Source organism: Ambystoma mexicanum, chromosome 11 (genome assembly GCF_040938575.1).
Source record: "Ambystoma mexicanum isolate Mex_15411 chromosome 11, UKY_AmexF1_1, whole genome shotgun sequence".
NCBI lineage: Eukaryota > Metazoa > Chordata > Amphibia > Caudata > Ambystomatidae > Ambystoma > Ambystoma mexicanum.
In genome coordinates, this window is record NC_090934.1 from 1,480,000,846 (window position 1) to 1,480,026,155 (window position 25,310).

The window sequence follows — 25,310 nt, forward strand, 5'->3', positions numbered from 1 at the left end:
GGTTGGTTGGCAGCAGTCGTGTGGCATTGAACGCCAGCGGCCACACTCAGCGGTATGCAGAAGTAAATTGCCAAGTGATTCCATGTGAAGGGGTGGGTGGGCTGGGTAGATAGATTTGTAGTGCTGAAAATCACATCGGGGTGTGGAGATTGTGAGGTTGAGTGATTCTAGATTGAGTGATCGGGTCATACGGTTTGAGGGCGAGTCAAACCATATGTTGAAATCCTCTAGGATGGTAAGGGTTGGATGTAGGTCGTCGGTGGCCAGTGCCTCACCAAGAGCGCCTCCAAAGTTTGTTGTAGCCCGGGGGGGAGGGGGTGGGTGTCTGTAGATGACATGGAAACTGAGAAGGGGAGGGTGAGACTTGCAGTTTTACCAAGAGATTCATAGTCGTGGTGTTGGTGGATGTGCCCTTGATTATTAACTTGAATTGGTGTTTGTGTAATATTGCAAGCCCCTCCCACCCCCCCTTTCAGGATTTGTTCCCAACAGTGAGGTTGTAGCCGGGTGGGAAGGTCTTGTGCGCGATTGGCTCGTAGTCGTCGAAAATAACCAGGTCTCAGTAATGAAAATGATGTCTGGGTTTTCATTTGTGAGGAGGTCAGAGATGTGGAATTTATTTATGGAAACTGACCTGGCATTTATGAGGGTGCAGGATATTTAGTGGGTTGCCCTAGTCTGTGCTGGACGGGTAGGGTTATAGGGGATAGTGTGGGCCGAAGTGAGGGCAGGCAATGAGGAAAGTGGGGCACGGTGAGGGGTGGAGATGGCGTGGTAAAAAAACAAGAGGAGAGGGAGGCGAGAGGAATAGGGCTAGGACTGGGTTGGGTGCGGGTGGGGAGGTTTGGGTCCTATAAGGTGGTGACAGTGTTTGAGGGCAGGGATGGAAGAAGGGTGATGCTAGGAGAGGCATAAAGTACCTTTGGTCTCAGCCTTTGACTTTTGGACGGTCCTGGGGTGTGGACGAGAGTGGGAGGAGCTGTGGGGCGAGATTTGTGGGATAAGGCCTAGGTTTTCGAAAACAGTAGGTTTTACAGTATAAAGACAGGTATTGGGGGTCAATTTAGATTTGGGACCATTTACAGTGGGTTTCAAATGTAATTTGGGTAAGGGACACCTACATTTGAGAGTCATTAGGATATATATTTTATTTATAACGCGCCTATACACAAGTGTTTCAAGGCGCAACGGGGCAAGGGGGGCGTACAAGGGAGGACAAGACAACAATCTTACTAGTCCCAGTGACATTGAGATGGCACAGGGGAAGGGAAGGGGGAGAGTGCAGGGACAAGGCGAGGAGTGGGAAGTGCTGAACAAGGGATCAAGACAACAAATTTTGCAGCCAGCAGGTGGCAAGTGCAAAAGAACTGCAGACAACTGGTGTCAAGTGCAGGTAAGGGGACTGTAGGGTTGCAGATACAGACCCAAGTGCAAGGGTTGTCAGGTAACAGTGCAGATATGCAGCTGGGTTCCAAGAACCTCGGCCTGATTTCAGAGGGTAACCAGGTGCCCAGTTGCAGTAGCAGACAGATCAACAGGGGAGAGGAAGAGAGAAGGCAGAAGCAAAGATGAAGGTCTTGAGGTGCTTCGGGAACCAAAGATCGTTCTCAAGTTTCAGAGAGGCAGGAAGGCTGTTCCAGAGAGGCCCCAGCCGAAGAAAGATCTACCGCCAACTTGTTGCTTGGAGAAGTGACTGACCCAGAGGGAGGTGGAGGAGCAAAGAGCTCGAGTAGGAAGGTATTTCCAAAGGGAGTGTTGAAGGTATTGTGGGCCCAGGCCCCAGAAGGCCTTGTGGACAAAGCAGATGGTCTTGAACTTAATCCTTGCAGCCACTGGGAGCCAATTAAGAGATTTCAGGGCTGGAGAGCTACGATCCCTAGGCTTGAGGCAAAGGACAAGTTTCGCTGTCCTGTTCTGGATGAGTTGCATAGGATAGAAGTAGGCAGATTTAGAAATAGGCTGTTGCATTAGTCCAACCGAGAGAGAACTGAAGCTCTAGAGATAGTGAGCTTCTGGGGGGAGGAGAGGTACCTCTGAGGAGGCACCGTTGGTGGTCAACTTCTTAGAGACATCAGAAATGTGAGGAGAAACAAAGAGTGGAGTCGAAGATGACCCCAAGGTTCTTAACCTCACAGGTGGGAGTAGGATGAGGGCTGAGGGAGGCCAGCCAGAGAGCGACAGGAAAGGAAGGTGCAGGTGTGCTGATGAGGAGGATCTCCATCTTACTAGCGTTAAGGCAGAGGTCACCGGCGGCACACCACTCCTGGATTGCAGACAGTCAGATGAGAGAAGGGGTTGCAGAGGGGAGCCTAAAAACGAGCTGGGTATCATCCACATAGCACTGAAAGTTGGACCACAGATCAGCAATGCGGTGGCCGAGCGGTGCCAGATATTGGCTGAAAATCCAGGGAGAGAGGTGGAAAAGAAGGACCCAAGTTGAATCTGGGAGGGTCAGTTGGAGAGGAAAGAGGTCAGCCAGGCCAGGGTCTGATCAGTGATACTCAGGTCATCACAGAGGCGGTTGAGCAGGATGGCATGGTTGTCTGTCAAAGGCAGAAGAGAGATAGAGTAAGATGAGGACAGAGGAGATGGGCAGCTTTTCCAGACGTTTGCCCAGGAAAGGAGTGATGAGATCAGGCGATAGTATGCCAGGCAGGAGTCAGAGGGTTCCTCGAGAAGAGGGTGAACAAGGGAGTGCTTCAGGGGGGGAGGGGAAGGCTCCAGTGGCAAAGGAGTGATTGATTGCACAAGTCAGCCAGGGCAGGAGCAAGGGTGTCAATTTGGTCCTTGATGGTTTTGGAAGAACAGGGAAAAACCTGTTTTGATGACTTTCATGGAGGAAAGCCGCAGGGGGGCCAGAGGTAGCAGAGAGAAGCAGGAATAGGAGGAGAGGGTGGACAGGATGTCTTGCGTTTTAGCGATGAAATGAGAAGCCAGGGCCGAGCAGAGGGCCTGGGAGGGGACAGGAGAGGTAGCGACTGCAGCTGGATAGGCCAGCTCCTTGCAGATTTAAAGAGTTTGGCCGAGTTGATAGAATCCCACAGAGATACGAGCTTGGATTTGGGTTCTCTTCTTAGTGAAGACAGATTGCCTTTGGAGCAGGCAGCAGGCCAGGTTTGTCAGAAGATGACCAAGATATCAGCCATTTCCTCTGAGCCACCCTACACTTGCGGTTGACTAGGTCAGAGGCGTACCAAGATTTGCATTTGGCTTTGGGCTTCAGACCCTCATGACGGGGGAAAGAACAAAGTATCTGAGTTTGAAGAGTAGAGCTTGGAAAGGGCTGTGTCAGGATGCGAGTCAGCCAGAGGTGGTGGAGGAGGGGGAAGAAAAAGTGGCACTGAAGGCCTCAACTGAGACACTTCATGGGCCGGATGACAGTTGCCTTGGCCTGAGGGGTAGAGGGGGAGAGATGGGAGGAAAGGAGGAAGTGATCGCTCCATGAGAGGGAAGTGGTGCGAGGGTTAAAGGGGGCGGTCTGAGGAGATGTCCTGCAGAGCGAGTTGGGCCAGAGGGAAGAATAGACAGATTCGCAGAGGTCTCAAAAGAGTCCACAGGAGGGACCGGAAACATCCATGTGGCTGTTGAGGTCACCAAGGAGGAGCAGGAGTTCAGTGGTCGAAGCCAGGCGGTAGGAGGAGAGGTCCGCCCACTCAGAGATGGAGTAAGTCTGACCAGGTGGCCGATAAATAGTAGCAATGGTGAGAGAATGGCTAGGCAAGAGAGAAAGCCTGCAGACTAGGCATTCAAAGGAGGAGTCGTCCTGCATAGGAATCAGAGGCGGGAAGATCAAGGCTATTGTGACAAAGTACAAACAAACCCTCAAACACATTGGTTGGGAAGGACTCCTAAAACAAAACCAAGAGCTAAAGACCCTCATCCAAAAAGATGTGTAAACTTTGAGAAAAATGGGGGGCATCACTAAGGGTGTGCAGAATTCTATCGAATGTAACATCACGGCACAGTAGTGGGTAAGTTATATCACCAAAACAAAAACCTCTGCCACATGATGGTGATGAAGGTCAATTACCTTTAGCCACATTGGGGACGGAACAGAGTGACTTTAGGTGGCAGATTGATGATGTATTATGGCAAAGCAAAACCATTGAGGGCTCCTGGTCCTGATAACTTCCCTTCCGGCTTTAATTAAAAGTAAACCAGAGGCCTGGCCCACACCCCTGTGGGATTTATTCAATCATGTTAGCCGAACCCTGACTGTTCCTTGTAGTGGAGAGATTCCTCCATCATCCCTATTTTTAAGCAAGGAGACAGGAGAGATTCTAAGAATGTTAGACCCATGGCCCTCTTTGGCTCCTCCAGTAAAATATTCAGAACTCTCCCGTTAAGGGACCTTAAGGCACAAATTACTTCACAAGGCCTGTTCTCTCAATATCATATTGGATTTCTCGCAGGACTGGACTTCCCTAAATGCCTTGACTACGTCACATTTGCTAGCAGCTGTTAAAAAAACAAGCAGTGGGTCAGTCTATATGGTATCAATAGATATGTCCCATGTCTTTGATCCAGTAAGCAAAGCGAGACTCTGGAAGAAACTCCTAGCTATGAATCCGCCACCAAGTCTCGTTCAGCTTTTAGAATTATACAACACCCAGGGTGAGGCAGAGTAGGGAAAGGAGCCATGACGGAACCTATCGCCACATATGTGGGTTTGCGGCAGGGATGCGTCGTAGCAGAGTGTAAACTGCAGACAAATGGCCAAAAGTCGACTGTTCTTGTTTTTCTACTAAAAGGTGGCCTAAAACTGATATGGCACGCAGGAGGCAATCCCCTAGAGAAGGTAGAGTCCCTGAGATACCAAATCACTAATACGAGTTCCATGGAAAGCTGGAAACAATTAAGGGGAAATGTGCGCCTCTGCTGCTTTAAATGAAGCGGGTTCACTCTCGGTTGTGTAATTTCTAGCAAAAACCTCTGTTGCAGTACTATGTCATGTAGAAGCGGTACTGCTGTATGGACTGGATCTTTCCTTGAACGATTTGGGGGAATACCTCAACTCTGTTCAGGGGATGCTGTGGGGAAAAGAAAAAAAAAAATACACTGGTACTTAAATTTTATCCCAAACTCCATTATCAGACAGGAGTTTGGCTTAATCTCACTGGCAACTGGAGCCAGGTGGAGAAAGCTGACTAAATTATTAAACCCACCTCCTACGTCCCTTTATCAGAGTTGGGGTGAGGAACAGACTAGAGAATCTGGCGCTAACATAACAGAATTTAAAAAGCAAATGACTGAAAGACTAATTAATCAGCTCCTCTTTAGAGATTACCTTTAATTTGGTCAGAGTAAATAAACTTTAAATATTACTGGGCAGTCTCTTCAGACCAGCTGGGGAATTTGCGCTCTGTATGGGGGGGTAAGCTAAATTACTCAATAAAAGGGAATCGATTGTAAATTACATCTTTATCTTTCCCTATCCAAAATTAAGGCCAATTTACCTTTGTTTCCGGCTAAAGCAAATTCTCACGCTGGAAAGAACAAGCAAGTAGGATTTGGGTCTGAGTTACCAGACCTGTAGGTTTTTTACTAATTTGGTTGTTAAAGAGACTAAACATCAACTGTCCGGCACTCAGCAAGGAAAGAAACGGACATCCGGGGACTGCAATAGTAAACAATTTCATGTTAATTGGTTTGATTGTAGGGTAACAGCAGAGTCCGATTCTCGCATTGTGGGTTTTCCTTAATAATGAAAAAACTTGCAGAGTTACAGCAACAATAACTTATTTTGTATTCTTTTTGTACGAACTGCTTGATGCAAATTTAACAATCAATTTGAAGATACAAACCTTTGTCTTTCTGCCAAATCCGCAGTCTCCACACCACTGCACTCCCAAGCTCAATCTGCAGACCTTACAGCAAATCCGATGGGGACCTGCTCTCAAATTTCCCACTGCCGCCGATACCAATACGCAAACCACCACCACATACCAGGAATCTACCCAGAGCCTGTACCACAGAACGTAAAGCACTATGGTTCAAACAGTGTTATGTCACCCTCGCCTGGTATACAAAGCGGTACATGCTCAAGTCAGGCAAGCAATAAGGCTACCAACTACCCTCCTGAGGCTTAATCCCAACTATGCAGTACTGCCTCCGCCCAATCTGGTCTCTGGCACCCATGCCAAGATGAGACCACATTCCAGCAATATGATTTCACAACAAGTCAACCCTGCCACCTGCAATAAACCGTGACAAAGGACCCAGAATATGCCCCCCCTGACACCTAAAACTGAGTCACAGATTTCAAGGACCCGGCAACTGGGTGAACCCAACATACCCGCTCCAACCAGAGAATCCAACTCAAAGATCCTCCACTGTTGGGGAGAATTCTCAGAAATTTGCCAATTCCCTCCACCTTAGAGACCTCCAGCAACTTTGCTGAATTTTGAAGACTTGATTTTTTTAACCTGGAGTGAGACCCTTTTTCCCACTCTCTCATGTATTATGTGATTTTTTACACTTTCCTTTGGTTATGGATTCTGACAAACTCCATAGGCATCATCTTTTACATTGTGTCACACAGCACCTTCAGTGCAGTGGCACAGGGAAGTCTGATTTCCCAAGGTTTAAATACCTTCTCTGGGAGCAACTAGTGTTTCCCAGAGCAGAGGAGCGAAATTGACTTTACGTAGCATTGTACCTTTCTAGACCCAGCACACACTATCTTACCATAGAGTGCTGGAGGGGTTACTTCGTATCCCCTGTGTCTAAATACTCATGTAACATTTTTATGTTACCCTTTCCTCAATTGACTAGCTGGTGGCAGTGGTTTAGAACTACCATGGTTTGCATTTACCGTGACCTTTAGCGGACACGTTAACGTTTAACCGCGGGACCCATCTTTTTCAAAATGGCATCTAGCCATCTTTGCTAAAATGGTGCCCAGTGGTCTTTGCCAGGTCTTTGTGGGAAAGTCCTTCTAGAGAGTTTCTCTGCGCACCAAACCAGGTTTGGTCTCTTTTCAATCGCCTTTGGTGGGCTTCAGAAGTGAAACCCGCCTCTGGCTCCAGTGTGTCTGCAGGAAGTGAGGGAGGTGGTCAAAACTCCCTGTGCTTCATCTCCTGCACTCTGTGATGATTGGCTGACTGTCCACAAGGACAGCCACCCTGCTGGGTGAGTGACAGCTAGGCTGGAGTGAATGGGAGAGCAATGAATAAAAGGCAATTCTTTTGGCTTGGAAGGCAGAGTCGACCACTGGACGAAGGACCCAGAGAAGATCTTGAAGAGGACGGCTGCTGCAACTCCTGGCACGTTGGTTTCCCTGGTGAAGCCCTGCTGCAGGTCCAAATCGCCAAGTTCGCATCGACAGAGAACCCCCTGTAAGGACGACTTCTCCCTGCCAACACCAGATTGGGTGTGTTGCTTGTATGCTGGCCTAAAGCTTTTGGAAGATCCTTCGGACTTCCACGAAGCAGGACTAACCAAGCCTGCCCCCCCCCCCTCCCCTCAGTCGAGTGCGGGACCCTCAGATGTGAGGAAAGTCCACCTAGACAACCGTGCTTATTGCCATTTGCTGTAGCGCAAGGACCTGAAACGCAAAAAAGCCACTGAAAGTAAAGTTTTCCAGCTTTGACAGTGCAGGAGTCCCCCCCCCCCCAAAAGTCCTCCCTCGTCCCCTCGACAGGCCCAGGAACAGTGAGATCTGCAGAGCTGCACAGGAGCAGAAGTCTTCAGCTGCATCTTTTCTTCTTCGCCAAGGTACTGTAAAACAAGTCGAAGAGAACTTACCTCTACTGTGGAAGTGCGTGTAACTTCTGCAACTCGCAAGTCTAATCAGCTTGTGGCCCTACACTAGATTATTCTTCTTATCAAAGACTCTTAACTTGTGCATAGACTTTTCCATTTACTTACCTGAAGTGCTGCACCCTATACAAAGACTTTGGCCCATTGACTTTGGCTTAGCCTATTGAATTGAATGACTCTTTTAAGTGACATCTGAAAGTACTTGCCCTGCTTATGAATATTTTTCATTTCTTGTGCCTTTGCCTTTTAGAGTATTCTGAAAGCTAACAGTAAGATCTTAATGTCCCCAGCACCCTTGTTACTGAAGTCACCTGTGGGTGTAGGTTGTGTCTGTGGGCCACCCCAAAAGGGACTTGTTTGATTCAGAAATTGAAGTATATTTGTGTCTTACTATTCTATTGCTTCCTTCTAAAGAAGGCTTTATAACTGACTGATAGATTAATTGTTTATGCAAGAAACCTTTTGAATACCTGTAAGTGAATCTTTGTGTACCTCCACTACTGCTCACATTTCCCCTCTTGAGATGGGCCTGGCTGCTCAACACCCCACCAAAACTGTAGTAGAAGCTTATACCAAAGGTTGGGTTGCCTATACCTGTAGTCATAGTTGCTTGTAATGTTACCAGAGGGTACTGCATACAAACTTTGCTTAACATCCAACACGAATGTCTAGGACAGACAGCATGCACATTGAGCTTCAAAATTAATCTGAATCAGAGGCCTCCTAGCACTAAGCACCATCACTCATACCAATATGCTCACTCTCCACTTTACACCAACAAACAATAGTACCCCTCGAACAATTTCGGCCTAGCAACACACCTACACTACTACTCTACGATTCCATGAACTAGAGCACAGCTATACCCCATAGAGAAGAGGGGGGAAAAAAAAAGCCTAGCTGCACATGCCATTGGCCGACCAGAATGCAGATTCGGACCATCTTCCTTGCTGCTCACATTCGACTGAACTCACAACCACTGCATCTTGTTAGAATGCGGGTACCAACGCAACAACCACCCAGGCTGCACACACAGTGCACCCAAGCACTATAAACTACACCAACTCTCTCCACTGCACTACGGTCCCCAAGGGCGTTCAACCCACAAGCGCTTTGAGATCACACCAATGATACATAAGGCGCTATGCAAATTCACAACAATCTAAAAGCTCCTGGTTCCCCAGTAGAAACTCCTGAGTGCTGGATACACGAGAGCTGCTTTCAGCTCCTGCTCATCAGACCTGCATTTCGATCCCTGGAATAGATCATGCGTTATTATATTGCACACATTGAGACAGCAACACCAACAAAAGGCAAGGTTTATTTACTTGTAAAATACCACAAGGATCCCTACCCATAGCTAGCAGTCAGTAATCACTCACGTCCTCACCTGCAAGTACCCAATCACGTTTTGCTTGACTCCAACTGGGACACTTTTTCCACACGCACTCAGGCTTTTACTCTATTTGGGAACCTATATCATCTTTTTTGGAGTGGTTTTCCTCGAACTTTATGGCGTCTGCAATTTATTGCAGCACACAGCACTTTCTGCAGTGTTAGGATACTCCTTGAGCATTCATTTTCATGTTATCTGGGCGGGTGAGGGGGGAGACATGTTACTTACCTGTAACTCTAACTGTTCTCCAGCATGTGTCTGGCATGGATTCACATGCTCATGAATATTCCGTCAGGCTGAATATCCCTGGTAAAAGAAAAACAGTTTCACTTACAAACCATATTTCTCCTTTAAACCAATCACTGCCCTCTGGGTCATACGCCCCCAGTCCTCTCCCTTAGGCCCCGCCCTGGAAGCCAGCTTCTGATTTGGTAAGCACGTAAAGTGGCAGTATGACCAAGAAAAGCTTCAGAGGGGACAGATGGAGGGTTCGCATGTGAATCCATTCCAGAACCATGCTGTAGAATAGTTACAGGTAACATCGTCCAGAAGGGGAATTGCCATGATGGTCTTCCACTTGGCCTCATCCGGTGAGGATGCCCCAGGGGGATGCCCTAGGCTGCGGAGACCCGCTGCCCATTGCGATGATATCCTCCTAGTCGTCCATCATCATGGCTGTATCCGCCATGGCCGTATCCATCCCTGTGTCTGGGTCTGCTGGGGGGGAGGGGGTCTGACGCGGATTTGGAGGCTGATATGGGTGTGTCGGATGACGCTTCCTCTTAGCTGGCGGCTGAGGGTTGACAGGATGTCCAGAGACATCCCTTGGTGGAGCTGGCGTGATCGGAAAACTAGGCCCAGCGTCGTCATCGTCCTCTTCCACATCCTCATGGATCATGTGCATGAACTCCAGGTCCTCCTTGTGCGTGGACGAGACCTCCATGGATTGCGCATGGCCTGAGAGCTCCTTGCCCCCCCCCCCCCCTGCACCCCAGTCTACTGTGCCTATCCTTCATCGCCTTCAGATAAACTGAGTCCTATCTCACGCCCTCACCCTGCTAGCAGTTACTTGAGTTTTATTTAGTAACCCTCTCCCCCCTGATCGCGCTCTCCTCTCCCAAGAGTCGCTTCCCTTTTTCCCCCTCCCATCTACTCCCTGATTTGTCACCGGAAACCCACTTAGATCACACTTCCAGGGCAGCCCCTGCACGAGCAGCACCCAAGGTACAGACGCGAGGTAAAGGACAACAGCTCCTGAAGAGGCAGGCCCAAACCGTGTTTACCCATGCTAGCCAGTGGTACCAGCAGCCGCCAAACAGCATCTACCGACAAGGTGGGCGATGAGAACAGCATGGGTTCAGCAATTACTACTCCTCGGTAAGTTGTCCAATCCCAATCAAAATAATTCTAACCTTGATTCTCAACTAGATATGACCGGCACCCAAATACAGCCCCTGCGTAGTTTATGGCAAACAGCCATATTTTGCTGCTAGATAACCTTTCTGCCATAGCTATAGATTACTCTAAGGAGAGATGGTCTAATCCAGCAATATATTGCTTCGTGAGCACCCAGGCAACACATTGCTTTCAGCAGATTGTGCCTCCAATCACAATGGCCACACAACAGCTTCTCACATTTAGACAGACCATGCCAGATAACCTAAATGTGCTAAATAGCAACCCTCCAAACACAACCCGACTGTCCCAGCCATCCTGATGCGACTGCCATTTATCAGAATTGACCAGATTGTGCCAGCTAGCAACTGGGCCACTCACCGTTCTCGGTCCTTGGTCCGACCACTCTCCCCTGCACTGCATTACTTAATGCATGTTGACCTCACCATCTAGTATGTGTATTCACTACTAATTTGGTGGTCTACGTCCTGATTAGCCTCAATCTTGCATTACCAACCAAAATGGCTCCATATTTATCCAACCTGCCAGCCTCATCCAGATCAACCAAGTACTTACTATACCTAGACCAAAACGACCCTCAAGTACTGCTTCTGTCCAATCACCCACGGACCACTATACAAAAGGAACCTAGGACTCTGGGCCAGATTAGCAAAAATCTATGAGCCTCCTGCCCGCTCATTGCCTTTCACACAAAATTCTAGAACGTCACCATTCCGACCTAATCCCTCCACACAAACTAGTAACCCATCACAAAACTTCCACCCTACACCCCTCTACAACTCCCTCATCCAGGGCACTCCTGAACCTATACAGGAAAAGCGCCATACCACCATTCCAAAAAACTCAGTCACTACTCCAAAAAACCCAGCCTGTCCTAAAATTAAGGGAGCCCTAATCAATGCAAGCTCGCTAGTAGCTCATGCTATATAAATTGCAGACTTACTCCTTACTGAAGACCTCCATTTCCTGGCCATCACCGAGACCTGGTTATACCAAGCAGCAGGCCCCATGCTTATGCTGGCAGTCCCAGATAACTTCTATTTTAAGACAAGACCGCCCCAATTCCAGAGGAGGTGGTGTCGCCATCATCCATAAGTGCAGTCTCGCCATGAGACTAGCTACCTCTACTGATGCCCTCTCCTGTGAAACACTAGCAGTTGAGCTACCACTCTCTAACACCCAAACTCTCAACATCTAACTGATCTACCGCCCACCAGGCCCCATCGGCACCTTTGAGGAAGACCTTAACTCTATTTTAACAACCTTAAAAGTTCCACTCAAGCTCTCACATTAGGAGACTTCACCCTGGGCTACAATGACCCGGGTGACCATTGCGCCAGCGCCATAGCCAACACTCTCACAGAACTAGGCTTTGTGCAAAGATGCTCGACACCTACGCACGCAAAAGGCAGAACACTCGACTGGGTGGCTGACTACAACTGCCTAGTGAATATCATAAATACTTCACCTTTAGCCTGGACGGACCACCACCTGGTATCATTCATGCTTTCCACCGACAGACCCTCACCTACACCCATCACTAAGGCCCCACCCACTCTCACTAGAAACAAGAACATGACAGTAGAAAGACTTATCCCCAACCTACTTCCCACACTCAACACTTCCTGACAACCTGGATCCAGAGTCCCTGGTCGAAGAATAGAATAAGATTATGGCCACCTCGCTGGACCGCATCGCCCCCCCCCTTAAACTTAGATCCAGTAAACCAAAAACGCACCTCAACAAATGGTACACACCATTCCTCAAAAATCTAAGGCAGCAAAAAAGAAACTGAGGCCATTTGGAAAAAATCCCCTTCAATCTCCAACAAAACCAAATTCTCTAAACTAGCTGCACTTTACAAAAAAGAAATCTACCTGGCCAAACAAGCTTCCTTTGATTCTCGTATATCCAAAGCTAAATCCAACATGAGAACTTTTTTCCATCCTCAAAGAAATAGAAACCCCCATAGCACCCCTTGACACGTGCATCAAAGATAAAAACTGGTGCTCAGAAATACAAAGTGCCCTAGCGAATAAAATCGTGACACTTCAAAGCAAAATCTCCAACAAAAGAGCCACCTTGAATGACACCCTTAACTCAAACATTACAGATAAACCCATGCCCATAGACCACACCCGCTTCCAGTTCTCTAAAGTCAACATATTGGAAGTTGAAAAAATTATCCTGTCCCTGAAACCGTCCAACTGCCAGGGCGATCTGTGCCCTGCGCAGCTCATTAAAGATGCTGCCCGTGATCTCTCCCCTTTCATCACAAAATTGATAAATGCCTCCTTCATTTCGGGATCCATCCTCTCCAACCTAAAACAATCCTGGGTACTCCCACTACTGAAAAAACCCACACTTGACCCAGCCATACCTACAAACTACCATCCTATAACGACTGTTCTCTTTTTACTAAAAATTCTGGACAAGGTTGCCTATGTACAAATACAGAAGCACCTAGAAGAACACAACCTTCTAGGATCTAGACAATCTGGATTCCATCCACAATATGGGACCGAAACTGCTCATTGACCTGAAAGCACAGATCGATCTGCTCAGAGACAATGGACAAGCGGCCCTACTCCTCGACCTAGCTGCAGCTTTTGATTTGGTCGATCACTCTATCCTATGCTCACACCTCCACACCTCAGCTCACTTTTCCACTGAAGCCATCACCTGGATCACATCCTTCCTTAACGGTAGGACTATGAGGGTCTTTTCTCCCATAGCGGCAGCTAACCCTATACCCATCACCTGCGGTGTTCCTCAGGGCTCCTGTCTCTCCCCCACACTATACAACATATTTACCAAGCCCCTTTTCAATTATTTGGATCATCTTGGTATCACCTACACTAACTATGCAGATGATACTCAGATCCTCCTTCCGCTTTCAGGAGATTATGAAAAGGATTTGGCCTTGCTAAATAGGGTGTACATCATCCAGGCATGAATGGCCACTCATGGACTATGCCTGAACGATAAAACAGAGCTCATCATCTTAGGTACCACATTCAGTATAAAGAAACTAGGCCCTGCCTATAATTCCTTCATGATTGCCGGGAACAAAATCAAAGTCGGACAGGAGGTCAAAACATTGGGATTCTACCTAGACTCTACCTTTTCCCTCAAAAGACAAGTGAGCTCTCTGGCATCCGCCACAGCCTATACGTGTAAATTAATACATGCAGCCAGACCTTTCCTGTCGAATTCCTGCTGCCTGACACTTGCCAGAGCCCTCATTGTCTCGCCTCGACTATTGCAATGCCATGTACTTGGGGTCCACCAAGGCTACCACCAGTAAATTGCAAACCCTCCAGAACAATGCCCTCAGAGCAGCTCTGGGCATTTCCAGAAGAGCACATTACAGGATTCACCCAACAGAACTGGCTCTCCACTAGAGATAAAATTCTCCTAAAAACAGCATCACTAACCCACAAGTTCCTTAACAATGCTGCCCCAATCTATCGGATCAACAGATTCCACAGACAACCCTCCCGAAGACCCGTCAGAACTATATACAAAGACCATCTGTTCCCCATTACAAATGGGCCACCATAGGGGGTAACAGTTTCCCGGTACAAGTTGCCAAGCTCTGGAACTCGCTGCCTCCAAACCTTAGAGCAGACCTACCCTATCAGAACTTCCGATCCAAGGTTGTCTCCTAGCTGAAATTGGAGTCCCATTAAGACAATGAAATGCCCGGCGCTACCCGCACACATTGTAATCACGTGTGCCTTTCTTGCTTACTTGTTTATTACGGTCCTATAATATGACTGCTGATTTGTATATAACACTATGTACCTATTTTTGTATCATGTATTTTCTCTGTGTATTGTAACTAAGCTTTGAAATTTCTTAAATGCTGCGCCCTGATACCCCCCAAGTACGCTTGCGCATTATAAATAATAAAAACAAACTGCCTCCCTGGCACCCCCTGCACTGCGGGACTGTCTGTATCCCTACAGCCCCCCTTCCCAGCACTTGTCTGCACTTACCTCGCACTTGCCACTAGCTGGCTGTTTTTTATCCTGTATGCCATTAACCCTGTACTGCACTTTCCCCTCTCCCTTTCTCCCCTGCACTTTTCCCTTTCTACCCTTGCACGCGGGATCTGAATGTCACCTGGCCTAGTAGGATCGTTGTCTGTCTCCCCGTGTTCCCCTCCCCCCCCGCCTCGTCGCGCCTTGAAACACTTGTGTATAGGCGCGTTACAAATGCCATATCATATAGCAAATTTAAAACTTGATTTCTGCCTGCCATTCGAGTTTACTACTGTTATTGCATTTACTCTTGTACCCCTCTGGTAGGTCCCATCTGCGTCTATCCAGGTGTCCCAAATCTAGGCGCTGCTATTGCACTTCGTGTTATTCCATCTACCGCCATTATATTTACTGTTACTGCTTCCACTGTCACTGCATTTACTGTTGTACCCCTCTGCCCAAATCTAGCTACTGCTATCGCTCTTCAGACTCCCTCTATCCTAGTCTTAAGTGCATTGAACCAGATACCTTCCGTCCTAGCCCCTCTGACCTCCTCCCCCCACCTACCCACACTTTATGCACTACCCCCAACCTCAACCATGACTGACTGATATTCACTACATCAGAGCGACTCCTATGAATAAGGACCCTCTTGCCGAGCGCAAAGTAACTTACCATGGTCATACCTGTGAATCTAGCTCAGTGACGCTACCGCGAAACCCAAGGGCAACCACTCCCAGCTCGTCCAGATCCAGATTGCAATCCTGGAACAGTGGGCTCCTAAGAGTGAATCATTCACTCCAGACACATCTCCGACCGCTAGGCTCACTCTCTACTTTACACCAACACACAACAGAGCGGAGCTATACTCAATCAATTGCGGCTTAGCTGCACACATGAATACTCTATGAGCACCTCAACATCCTGCTAGAACGCAGCTAAACCCCATGGACTAGCTGCACACAAACGTCCAACACAGGCCTAATGCCACCAGAACACAGTCTTGAAGACCAACCACCTGACTGCACACATTCGACTGATCTCTCACCATCACCCCACACAATGTTAGGATGCAGCTACCATCAGGCAATTACACTTGTGGCACACAGTGCACCCTGTGCTACCGTACACTCGCAACTGACTTGGACTGCGGTCCTCAAGGGCATTCAACCCACAAGCGCTTTGAGATCATACCAATGATATAAAGGGTGCTATATAAATGCTCATTAACAATAACTCTCCTTCCACATGGTCGGGATGCAGGCAGTAGAGGCATTGCAGGTGCTAGTCCTCAAACACATTCCAAAGCCCGCACTTGGTGCAAGACGGGGAGGGATCTTCCTTCTCCGCCATGATCAGAGGGCGCGAATTAGGCCCGATGGTCTACTGGAATTTGACGAACTTCGTCTGTGAGGGGCGCTGAAATTCCCCAACAACGGATCCCTGCTGTCGGCAGATTGAGAAGAGAGCACTGGCTCCTGCAGTAACAAAAATAGAACCTTTTTCCATCGAGAACACAAAAAACATAGAAGTAGCTCGCAGAGCAAACCAGGACTTCCACGATGAAGAGTGTGGAAAAAAATCTGAAGATGGCTGCCAGAGGAGGGGCATAGGAAGAGGACTGTCATTGGATGGGGCAGTATGACCCAGAGGACCAATTGGTTTAAAGGAGGAATACAGTCTGTAGGTGAAATTGAAACTTTCTTTTACTGTGGATTCCCAGCCTGACTGGGAATATTCATGAGCATGTGAATCCATGCCAGACCCCATGTTGGGGAAGGTGGGTTCTTATCCAACGACTATTTTGTGGAATCAGTACAGCCCACCTTATGTGGAGGTCCCAGGGGACAATGTATCCTTTTTCCACTTATCCTGTAACTCGAGAGCTACAGTGGCAATTTATCCAAGTGGCTGGTGGCAGTAGATTTTTTTTTTACCAACTTTTGTGAACTGTGTGTGCAGGCGGTCTTCGCAGCTGCAACAGGTAATACCATTCCCTTAAAATGGTGGCTGTACTTTTGTCACCATGTCTTGATGACTTGTCCTTTGTGAGGCTGCCTTCTACCTAGCTGGGTGGAGGTGGTTGCAATTAGTATGGTCTTTGGCGGGTTTCCATTAGCAACCCTGCCAAGGCTCTAGGAGTGCCTGAGAGGACAGGAAGTCTAGGGAGGAGTCTGAAACTCCACTGGTCTTTGTTTTACATTGTGCCTGCTTGGAAACAGTTCCAATCTGGAGGTCAGGCTGCCCCTTCTGGGCAGCACCCCCTAACCCCCAGATTTGCATGAGGCTTGTGGTATGATTGGTGGGCTTAGCCAGTTCTTCTCCATAAAAGGTTAGACTCTTACAACTAAACCCGAGTCGACCACTGGACTGAAGATTCGAAGCAAGATGACACCTGCAGCCACTTCAGCAACCACCAGTGCCAGCTGAGTAACAGCTGCATCCTGATATCAGCTTCTGGATGACAGGAAAGACCCGAACAGGAATACTTCCTCCCCTAGACTGGTGGGATCCCCTAGACTGGTGGGATCCCCAAGACTAACTTCAATTTGAGCCATCCCTGGAAGAGCACCCCTCCCACCCCCATACCTGCAATTCAACAATACCTGGTGCCATTTTGCGGCGTAACGTCTGCCGAAGGCCGGATGCGTCTATATCTTGGTAGGCATCCTTCTGGACCTCTAGTGACTAAATCCAGCTTCGTAAAGTCACCTCGACGAAGACTGAGAAAGGACACGAACTCCGCTGCATAACCGATCGGAATCCAGAGCCTGCGAAAAGCTCCAACACACCTGTGCCTCAAAAATCCACTGCTGGCGTCTCATTGCTAGATTGCATCCAGCTGCTCCCTCCAAAGTACCTTCAGCCTTCGAGGCCTCGAAACCCGAAAAGGGGATATTCGTCACCTCACCTGGTGGCCCAAACTGCTGCATGGAATTCTCCACTGAAAAATGACTGACAAGCCTTGGTAATCACCTTGGTCTTGCTGTGCGATTGTGTACTAGGAGGGCTGCAGTTAAGCAGTTACTTGCACCCCTCTCTAGGGGAGTATGTCCTCTTGGGGTGAACAACCCATTGGTGCAGTCCCCTAAAACTATTTTGCTTCCCTGCAATCAAAGAAGACTTTCATAGAACTTTGCTCACCCACTGCTCACCCACTACTCACCCGCTTCCTTGCTCCTCAAACTTGGTCACTGGACCATCCGGTGCGCCCCCACCCTTTTAATCTGAGTGTAGCACCTAGTACAGGGTTGGACTTCTGAAGCCTGGTTAAGAAGTGGTTAATTTAAGTTACCAGAGTCTTTTAAAAGTTTGCTTACCCAAAGAGTTTTAACATGACACTATTGCTACGTTGATTTAAAGTGTGCCTTTTATTATTTTTATTGAAATGATACAACCCTTTATTCTACTGTGAATACTTACCTTGCTCAATCTTAACGTACATGTAATACATTTTATTTTATGAATTACCAGTGTCAGTGTTTCTTTCAACCACCCTGTATGCCCCAAGTCATGCGAGTACCTATAGTACCTCATCACTCCTCGACTAAGCCTAGCTGCTAAGTCACTGATACCAAACCTTTTGGGTAGTTCAGGCCAAACCCAAGTATTCAGAATCGGTACACAATGTAAAAGGCAAACCTATGTCGAGTCACTGCAGCTAAGCGCATGTGTTGGGAAAGATCTCTTTTCGCATTGCTTTGTTTTTGATCCAGTCCAGACTTTTTGAAAGGAAGTGAACACTTCAGCTTCACTTCCCTTTTTCTCAAAGGCTATGGGGAATCAGTCCTTCACACTATGAGTACTGGTGTGTAAAATTAGTGAACATTAGTGGTCTTATCAGTTGGTGTGTGCACACGACTAAAGTGTGCTTGCCTTGCAGAAAACCCTTTTTTGGTTTGCACGTTTTCATTTGTTCTTTGAGCAGGCTCCAGGAGAGAAAATAGCAGGTCAACAGCTGCATTAGCAGTAAGCGGTTAGCCTGTCACGGTTTGCATTTAGCCTGGCGATGTAATGCCCGGCATGAAGCAATGTACCAGCAAGTGTATAAAGGGTGTTTGTTCTAATAACCAGAGGCACAGACAAAGCCAGTTGCTTCAAGCCCCGCTTAAGCGCATTATGAATAAAATATGACTGAAACCTTCTGTACCGACATCTCATTCTGCTGGTTATGGGCACAGGCGGGTATTATAAGTATTGCTCAGAGTTGTCCTCTTCCGAGCTCCTGTGTCAATATGAAAACATCAGGACAGCAGTGGTCTCTTCATGGTTGCTGAAAGGGGCTGCAGGAGTCTCTGGTAGTCGTTGGTTCCAGTGGTCGACCTGATTTCTGTCCCAGGAACGCCACCTTTTTTTAAGACGTCACACTCGTCCTCTGCAAACTCTTCCTGCAGTTTACTTATCGGGACGGGTGGCTATCCAATCACAACAGCCAGCCACCCCTGTGGGAACTGGTTCTTTTCAGGCACACCAGAAGACAAAGGATAGCAGAGTCTCGGGATCCTCACTTGCTTCCTGTCCTTCCTGTCCTTGCAGAGACACTGGAGCCACAAAGGGTTCGCACCAAAGACAAAAGTCAAACCCGGATCTCACCTGCCCATAATGGTAGATGGGCCAAGAAAGAAAAACCACCTCAGTAGTGGCAAAAAAAATAAAAACGCCACCATGTTGGAACAAAGAGGGCACTTCTATGCATAGTCACAGCTATGCATACAGCCTGCGACCAAAAACAGCACAAAAGTTGGTAGAACGCGCCCACTGCAACCAGCTATACCTGTATGCTTGTTACTCTAACATACTTGCAGGAACAGAGAGAAAGGGGATGCTAATTATCCACTCATCACTGCACATAATGAAGCGCCAAGGAGGATAAAAAGTATCACCCTAACCTGGAGAACAGCAGTTCTTAAGGAAAATAAAATCTAAAAAGACGAGCCCAAGTTACGGAGGAAAGCATGACGCCATAAAATGAAAGATCCCGAAGTCAGAGCAAAAATAATGAATGAGGGGGGGGAAACAAACCCTCCCCTCATTGGGGAGAACAAGGAAAAGGTCCAGAAGTCCAGTAAAGTGCTAGGATCTCACAGGGAGAGGGGATTAAACATAAGATTGAAATCTCCCCAACTGGTCGCTCACTGGATTAGAGTTATTGGGGGCCCATTTTTGTAAGTTTCCGTCTTGCCCTTTTAGAAGAAACATCATTTTGCTTTGCCTTTTTACAAAAAAAGGCCAGACAGATACACCATTTATTTCCCTGCAAGCTTAAATTGGGTGGATAAGCACCAAAAAGAAAATCCAGAGAGATTGGCACTTTATAAAGCCCATACATACCAAGCAAGCAACCTCCTGCTGAGGAATGGTTATGCACCCGAATTAATTCGCACTAAATTGAATGGAGGTGAATTCTCTGTATAGGACAAAGAATATTGAAGTCATGAAGGGGTCGGTGAGAACGTTGTGCTGTCCTTCCCAGGCTGCAACATGAACTCACGTTCCTGCCAGCTCTATGGATAAGCAGCAGTCTGCTCAGCCCTATGAACCAGGATGAAAGTGAAAAATAAAAAACACTTGCCACCCTCACCCCAAAAAAATAAAAAACTGTAAAAAGGAAAAGGAGCCATCCCTGCTTTCCCCGCATAGCTCCATGACTATGTTGCAGTTCAGACCGTGCACCGCAGCAGGGCAAGGACACTGGAAGGTGCCCTGTTATTACGGCCTGAATTTAAGGGAACTTGTAAAAATGCATCTATGACCGCTTTACACTTACCTTGATGTGCTGCCTCACGACATCGGTCCTCTGCAGTCGCTGGTCCTCGGGGATGCCAATTTCCTCCCAGATGTCCTTTAAGCGATGTAGCGCTTTATTCAAACACTGCACAGATTCTTCAGCCAACACTTCACTGAGGAATAAAATGAACGTCAGGATATTGGACCAATTTCCTTAATGACAGTTTGAACATGCAGTACGATAACTAAGCAGTAGTCTTGAGGCAAGCTATTTATGGTGCTTTATGCAGTGTCTCATGCATCTTTCAAAAGCTTCAGTGAGGGTAGTGAAAAATAAAGAGGTTGCAGTCAAGAGGAATCTCTGGCTTGTCCACCCATTACAGACTTCATGCAGACAAGCAACAGGCTCTTTCCAGAATATAAAACTTGGATGGAACCCTACAGAGGCTTTTGACCACAATTGGTATCAGTCCCATGCAGCAGGATCATGCGAGTTGTAGTCTAAACTGTCTGGCGAGCCGCAGGTTGCCCCACCCCATCTAAGTGAACAGTGGTCAAGCAGCCAAGACAGCTCCCAGGAAAGGAATAGGGCATTTAATAACATGCTCTCCCCACTAGGTACAGTTACAGATACTTTGTCTGGTTTCAGATGGATAACTGGGAGGTAACTGCTTACTTTTGGCACTTGGCCAACATTGTTAATAGGTGCACTGTTTTCATATGGACCAGCAGTTAAAGCTGTGTTCGCTCACGAGGGGTTTCTACACTTTCCAGCCACTGCCAGAATCTCAGACACCAACGGCCCAATGTATTCCCATGATGACCCGAAGTCCACTCAGAGTTCTGGCGACTTCTGGGGAAATTTACCAGGGGCAGCTGGTGGTGGTGGTCCCTGAAGCCCCAGACAAAGGCTTCTCTGGATGGAGGGCACAGGGCCTCAGCATTAAGTTCCGCTTCTGTTGGAGCATTGGGACCACCTAGCACACAAGAACAGCAGCTCTGGGGACAGACCGCTCAAAAATGGTTCCACGGCAGTCGTGCATTGAGGCACAATTCTCTTGAGTCTTTGCATTTGTCTTAGCTGCTGGAACCCCCCCTCTCCCCCCCTCCCCCCCCAAGGCAAGCGTTTACTGTCCAGGGAAACACTGCTTATACCCTCTGTTTTGCAGGAGCTAACAATTAGGGATGTAACGGTATTACGGTATACCGTTAAAGATACCGTGAACCACTTAATTGAACAATAATAACTTTCACATTGTTTATACCGGTATACCGTTCATACCGTTAAGTGTGCTTTTCAATCTGATTTGGAAAGGCTGCAGTAAGCAAGTGCTGCACAGTCTTGGTCTTACACCGTTGGATGTGCCGTCTGCCAAGTAGTTTCAGTTGGAGCAGTTTTTAATGCCATTCCATAAACCACACGTGCCTGACACAAAATCAATATGTTAGCAATAGGAAGAATAAATACAGTGCCAAGAAAGAAAAGGGTTTACTTTGGGTTGGCGGCTTTGGGTTTTACATATTTATAATGGATAATGTTTTCTAAACATATGACAATGGGGGCTTTCCCTGGTTCTATCATTGAATTTACATATGATAAGTCACACTGCGAAATTTACTCATCTCTGTGGGTATTCCCTGCTGCCATACCAAAGGGTAACATGTCTGTCATTACTGAACACCTTTTGGCCCGCAAGTAAACTAAAGGCTGTAACCTAAAGAGAGAGTGGGTGTGTGTGTGTATGCGCACAAGCATATACTACCATCAGGCTCCAATGATCTGTGGCATGCAGGTTATCAAGATGGCAACATGTTCATCTTCACCAGTAGCCAGTGGGGGAGGTAAAAGCCTAAAGGACCACGTAAGAAGAGCTATTCAGTTTGCTTTGCCAGTCGCAGCAGGGCTGCCCGCCCCCCCCTCCTCCTCCTCTCCACACGTGTGTTTGTGTTTGGTGGAAGCAAGGGGTGGCATTTCAGTGGAAAGTATGTTGAAAAGCCCAATTCTGACCCGGGGTGCCTGGTTTTGTTTGTGATGATAAATCTGACAATTTATGACCTTTTAGAAAATATTTGTTAAGATTAGTTAACTCCACCTGCAATACCGTGATAATCATGATATACCGTCATTTGGCAAGGAGGTTATTGTACCGTCATAAAACTAATACCGTGACACCCCTACTAGCAATCAGACAATTGCCCCCATCAGTCCAGTGGCCAAGCCCCTTACCTTGTTCTTAGAGGCGAAAGATGGCTTCCTGTAAAGCTTTGTGTTCGAGTGGTCTTGGACAAACTGCAACTGAGCAACAGTGTGCGGAAGCTCAGGGTTTTCCTCTTCTGTCTTCAGGGATGAACAGACAAAGCAGGCCCCCCTAATGCATCTTCAAAGCGGAGATGCAATCTAAGCCTCCAATAACAGAGGTTCAACTAATCCAATAGTAGGCACCTTATCCACATGTGGCTGTCTTTCAAACTAGGCAGGTCTGCTCCTGGGTCTGGGGTTGAATGAGTATTCCAGACAAAGCCCCAGACACTGGCATTCCAGTCCTATTGGTTCAGATTCTGCACAGGTACCCAGTCAGCGAAAGATCACTCGTGTCCATGCTGTGCTTGCACAGCTGTGTCCATACCTACTGTTCAACTGGTGACTCCTGTTAGGGCAACCCATGCCTGCCACCATCTGCATGCACGCACAAGGCAAACAAGCTGCACTGGATTTTAATGGGATGCTCATAACCATCACTGGGGTACAGCCTAAACCCTCAAACTAACAATTGGAACTCGTTCAACAACATTCACACCAGAAGAAACCAGAAGGGCCTCCAAGGGGCACAGGTTTATTTCCCTAGAGAGCACCCAACCAAGGGAGACAGGGGAAAATGCAAACCATTACCCAGCATCCTGCGCCAACGCTCAGTAGGGGCTTTCAACTATCATGCACATATCTAGGCAGACGGCTCAGCAAATGGTCAGCCAACACTTGGCAAGTTGTAAGTACGGCAAGGCTGACTCCGCTCAATCCTCGAGGAGGATTAATAGAATACCATTGAATATTCATAAGCATGATGAACCAGTCATGAAGCACACATCCTCTAGATCATGATGTTCCAATAGGATCATGTGTTGGAGTTACGGGATGATGTGCTATGCCTTCTGTGGCAAGGTTTTATATTGCTATATATTTCTGGAATATTCTGTGTTTTCCTGCAGGTGGAGGTAACATGGGGCCTAAGGAATCAAGAGTAAGACTCGGACACAGTAACAGGTTTTGGGAAAATCGCCTGTCCCCAACTCTGAGGTTTCCCTAACTCAAAACTAATGAAGGTTTGTCAGGATGTCTAAATCAGTTGTGTCCAAAAAACCTAAACTGACCCAAACACACGGAACTCAATATAATCTGACAGGGGAAGGTCTTTGGGCAGGACACCAAAAGCTTCCTCCCAAAGTACCAAACAAAAGTCTCGCAAGGAAGAGAAGAAAAGGGGCCACAGTCACAGTGGAAAGGGGGCAGGGAGCTGGGGTATCTTCCCTTCCCCTAGGATTTCTATTGTTACCAAAAGTTATCTTTCTAGTATTCCACTGCCCCAACAAGGATGGCGTTGCTCTTCAATTGCACAATACTCTGGTCAACCAAGTGTTGAAAATCTCTTAATTATGCACAGATCGTCAGCGGAGGGCTTTCTCTTAGGGGAGTTGACAGTAGTAAGCTATCCCAGTGGTTTGCAGCTACCCAACTCTTAGTATCTGTCTGTACTTGCTCAAGACATTGGTAGTGTGGCCGAGCAGTCAGGCTTATCTAAAGAGGAAGATGTGAGCTGTAGGGAAGTACTCAATCCAAGACAGTCACAGCAAAGAAGTATTTACACATTTATATAAAAGATATATTTATACCAGAATCATGGGTAATACATCAGACGTTTACGGTAGAACTCTCGGGAATACTAGATAATAAACTACAACGGGCGCTTTCACTGGTGTTTGTTTATGGTTACAATTTTAGCAAAGTTTAGAAAGGGAAAAAACAAGGTTATTGTATCATCGGTAATGGCGCACTCATGCCGTTTTCTACAGGTCATACGGTAATGCATTTACTCTGCAAACAAATAGAAAAGTCACTTAAAGGGAGGTAAATAAGTGGTTAGTCCAACATGAGCTTAGTTTACATTTCTAGAGACTGTTTCTTCCCCTGGCAAGTCTTTAAAGCCCAACAACGCAACCCTAGCTAACGGAGAGGGCTTGAAGTCTTGGCCAACAGTGAATAATGAAGAGTTCGTGTGGATTTCTTCCAGTGTCTAAGAAGCAGCAAGTTGGCAACTAAAAAAAGGAGACCCAAAAAACAGTCTTGAGAAGGGGACACAAGCAGTAGCTTGGGTCAGAGGTAAGAGGGGGTTGCCCTGGACAACTCTACGTGCACGCCAACGTTCTGGAGCGACTTCTAGGAATCAGGTAAGAAATAACTTTCTGCCCACTTTACCTTTAATTTGAAGAAAGGGTTTGGGTTGGCTTCTCCGAGTTGTGGCAGCTCTGGACCCGACCTCTGGATTCCTTGGTCTGGTGACGAAAGGCGGTACAATGGACGGTGTCTTTCAGCAGCAGTCTCGAGGGAGGACCTGTAGCACGACTTTCAGGAACTTCTTGGTTCACTGTTGGTGCTGCTGAAGAGGCGCCAAAACAGCAAAGGAGACGGATGGGCCATTCAATCTTTCCTTCCTGCAGTCCCACACTCTGGTGAAGGGGTCTGGGATGTCCATACAGACAGCACAGACTGATGGATTCGGCCTTTCCACGACAATGCACTCAAAATGGGCAGCAGGTCTCCCGGTATTGGTGGGTGTGGTCCTCTTAGGAGCTCCTCTGTCGCATAGAAAACTGTCAGGACAGCAGTGGTCGCTTCAAGGTCTTGCAAAGGGTCTGCAGGCGTCTCTGGTAGTCTTCGGTTAGTTTGGTTTCCTGTGGTGGACTTGCTTAACACTCCAGAAGCCTCACCTTTTACACAGTTCCAGCACACGCTGCATTTTACAGAAAAT

General features: G+C 47.5%; 1 protein-coding gene across 4 annotated transcripts in view; it reads right to left on the bottom strand.

Annotated features, from left to right (window-relative positions):
* Positions 1–25,310, bottom strand: part of PRC1 (protein regulator of cytokinesis 1) — a 626,832-nt gene that overhangs the window by 525,299 nt on the left and 76,223 nt on the right. For all 4 annotated transcript variants that reach the window (XM_069625201.1, XM_069625203.1, XM_069625202.1 and 1 more), the window contains exon 2: positions 20,327–20,459. In XM_069625201.1, the coding sequence (XP_069481302.1) occupies positions 20,327–20,459 (133 nt within the window). The remainder of the gene's footprint in view (positions 1–20,326; positions 20,460–25,310) is intronic.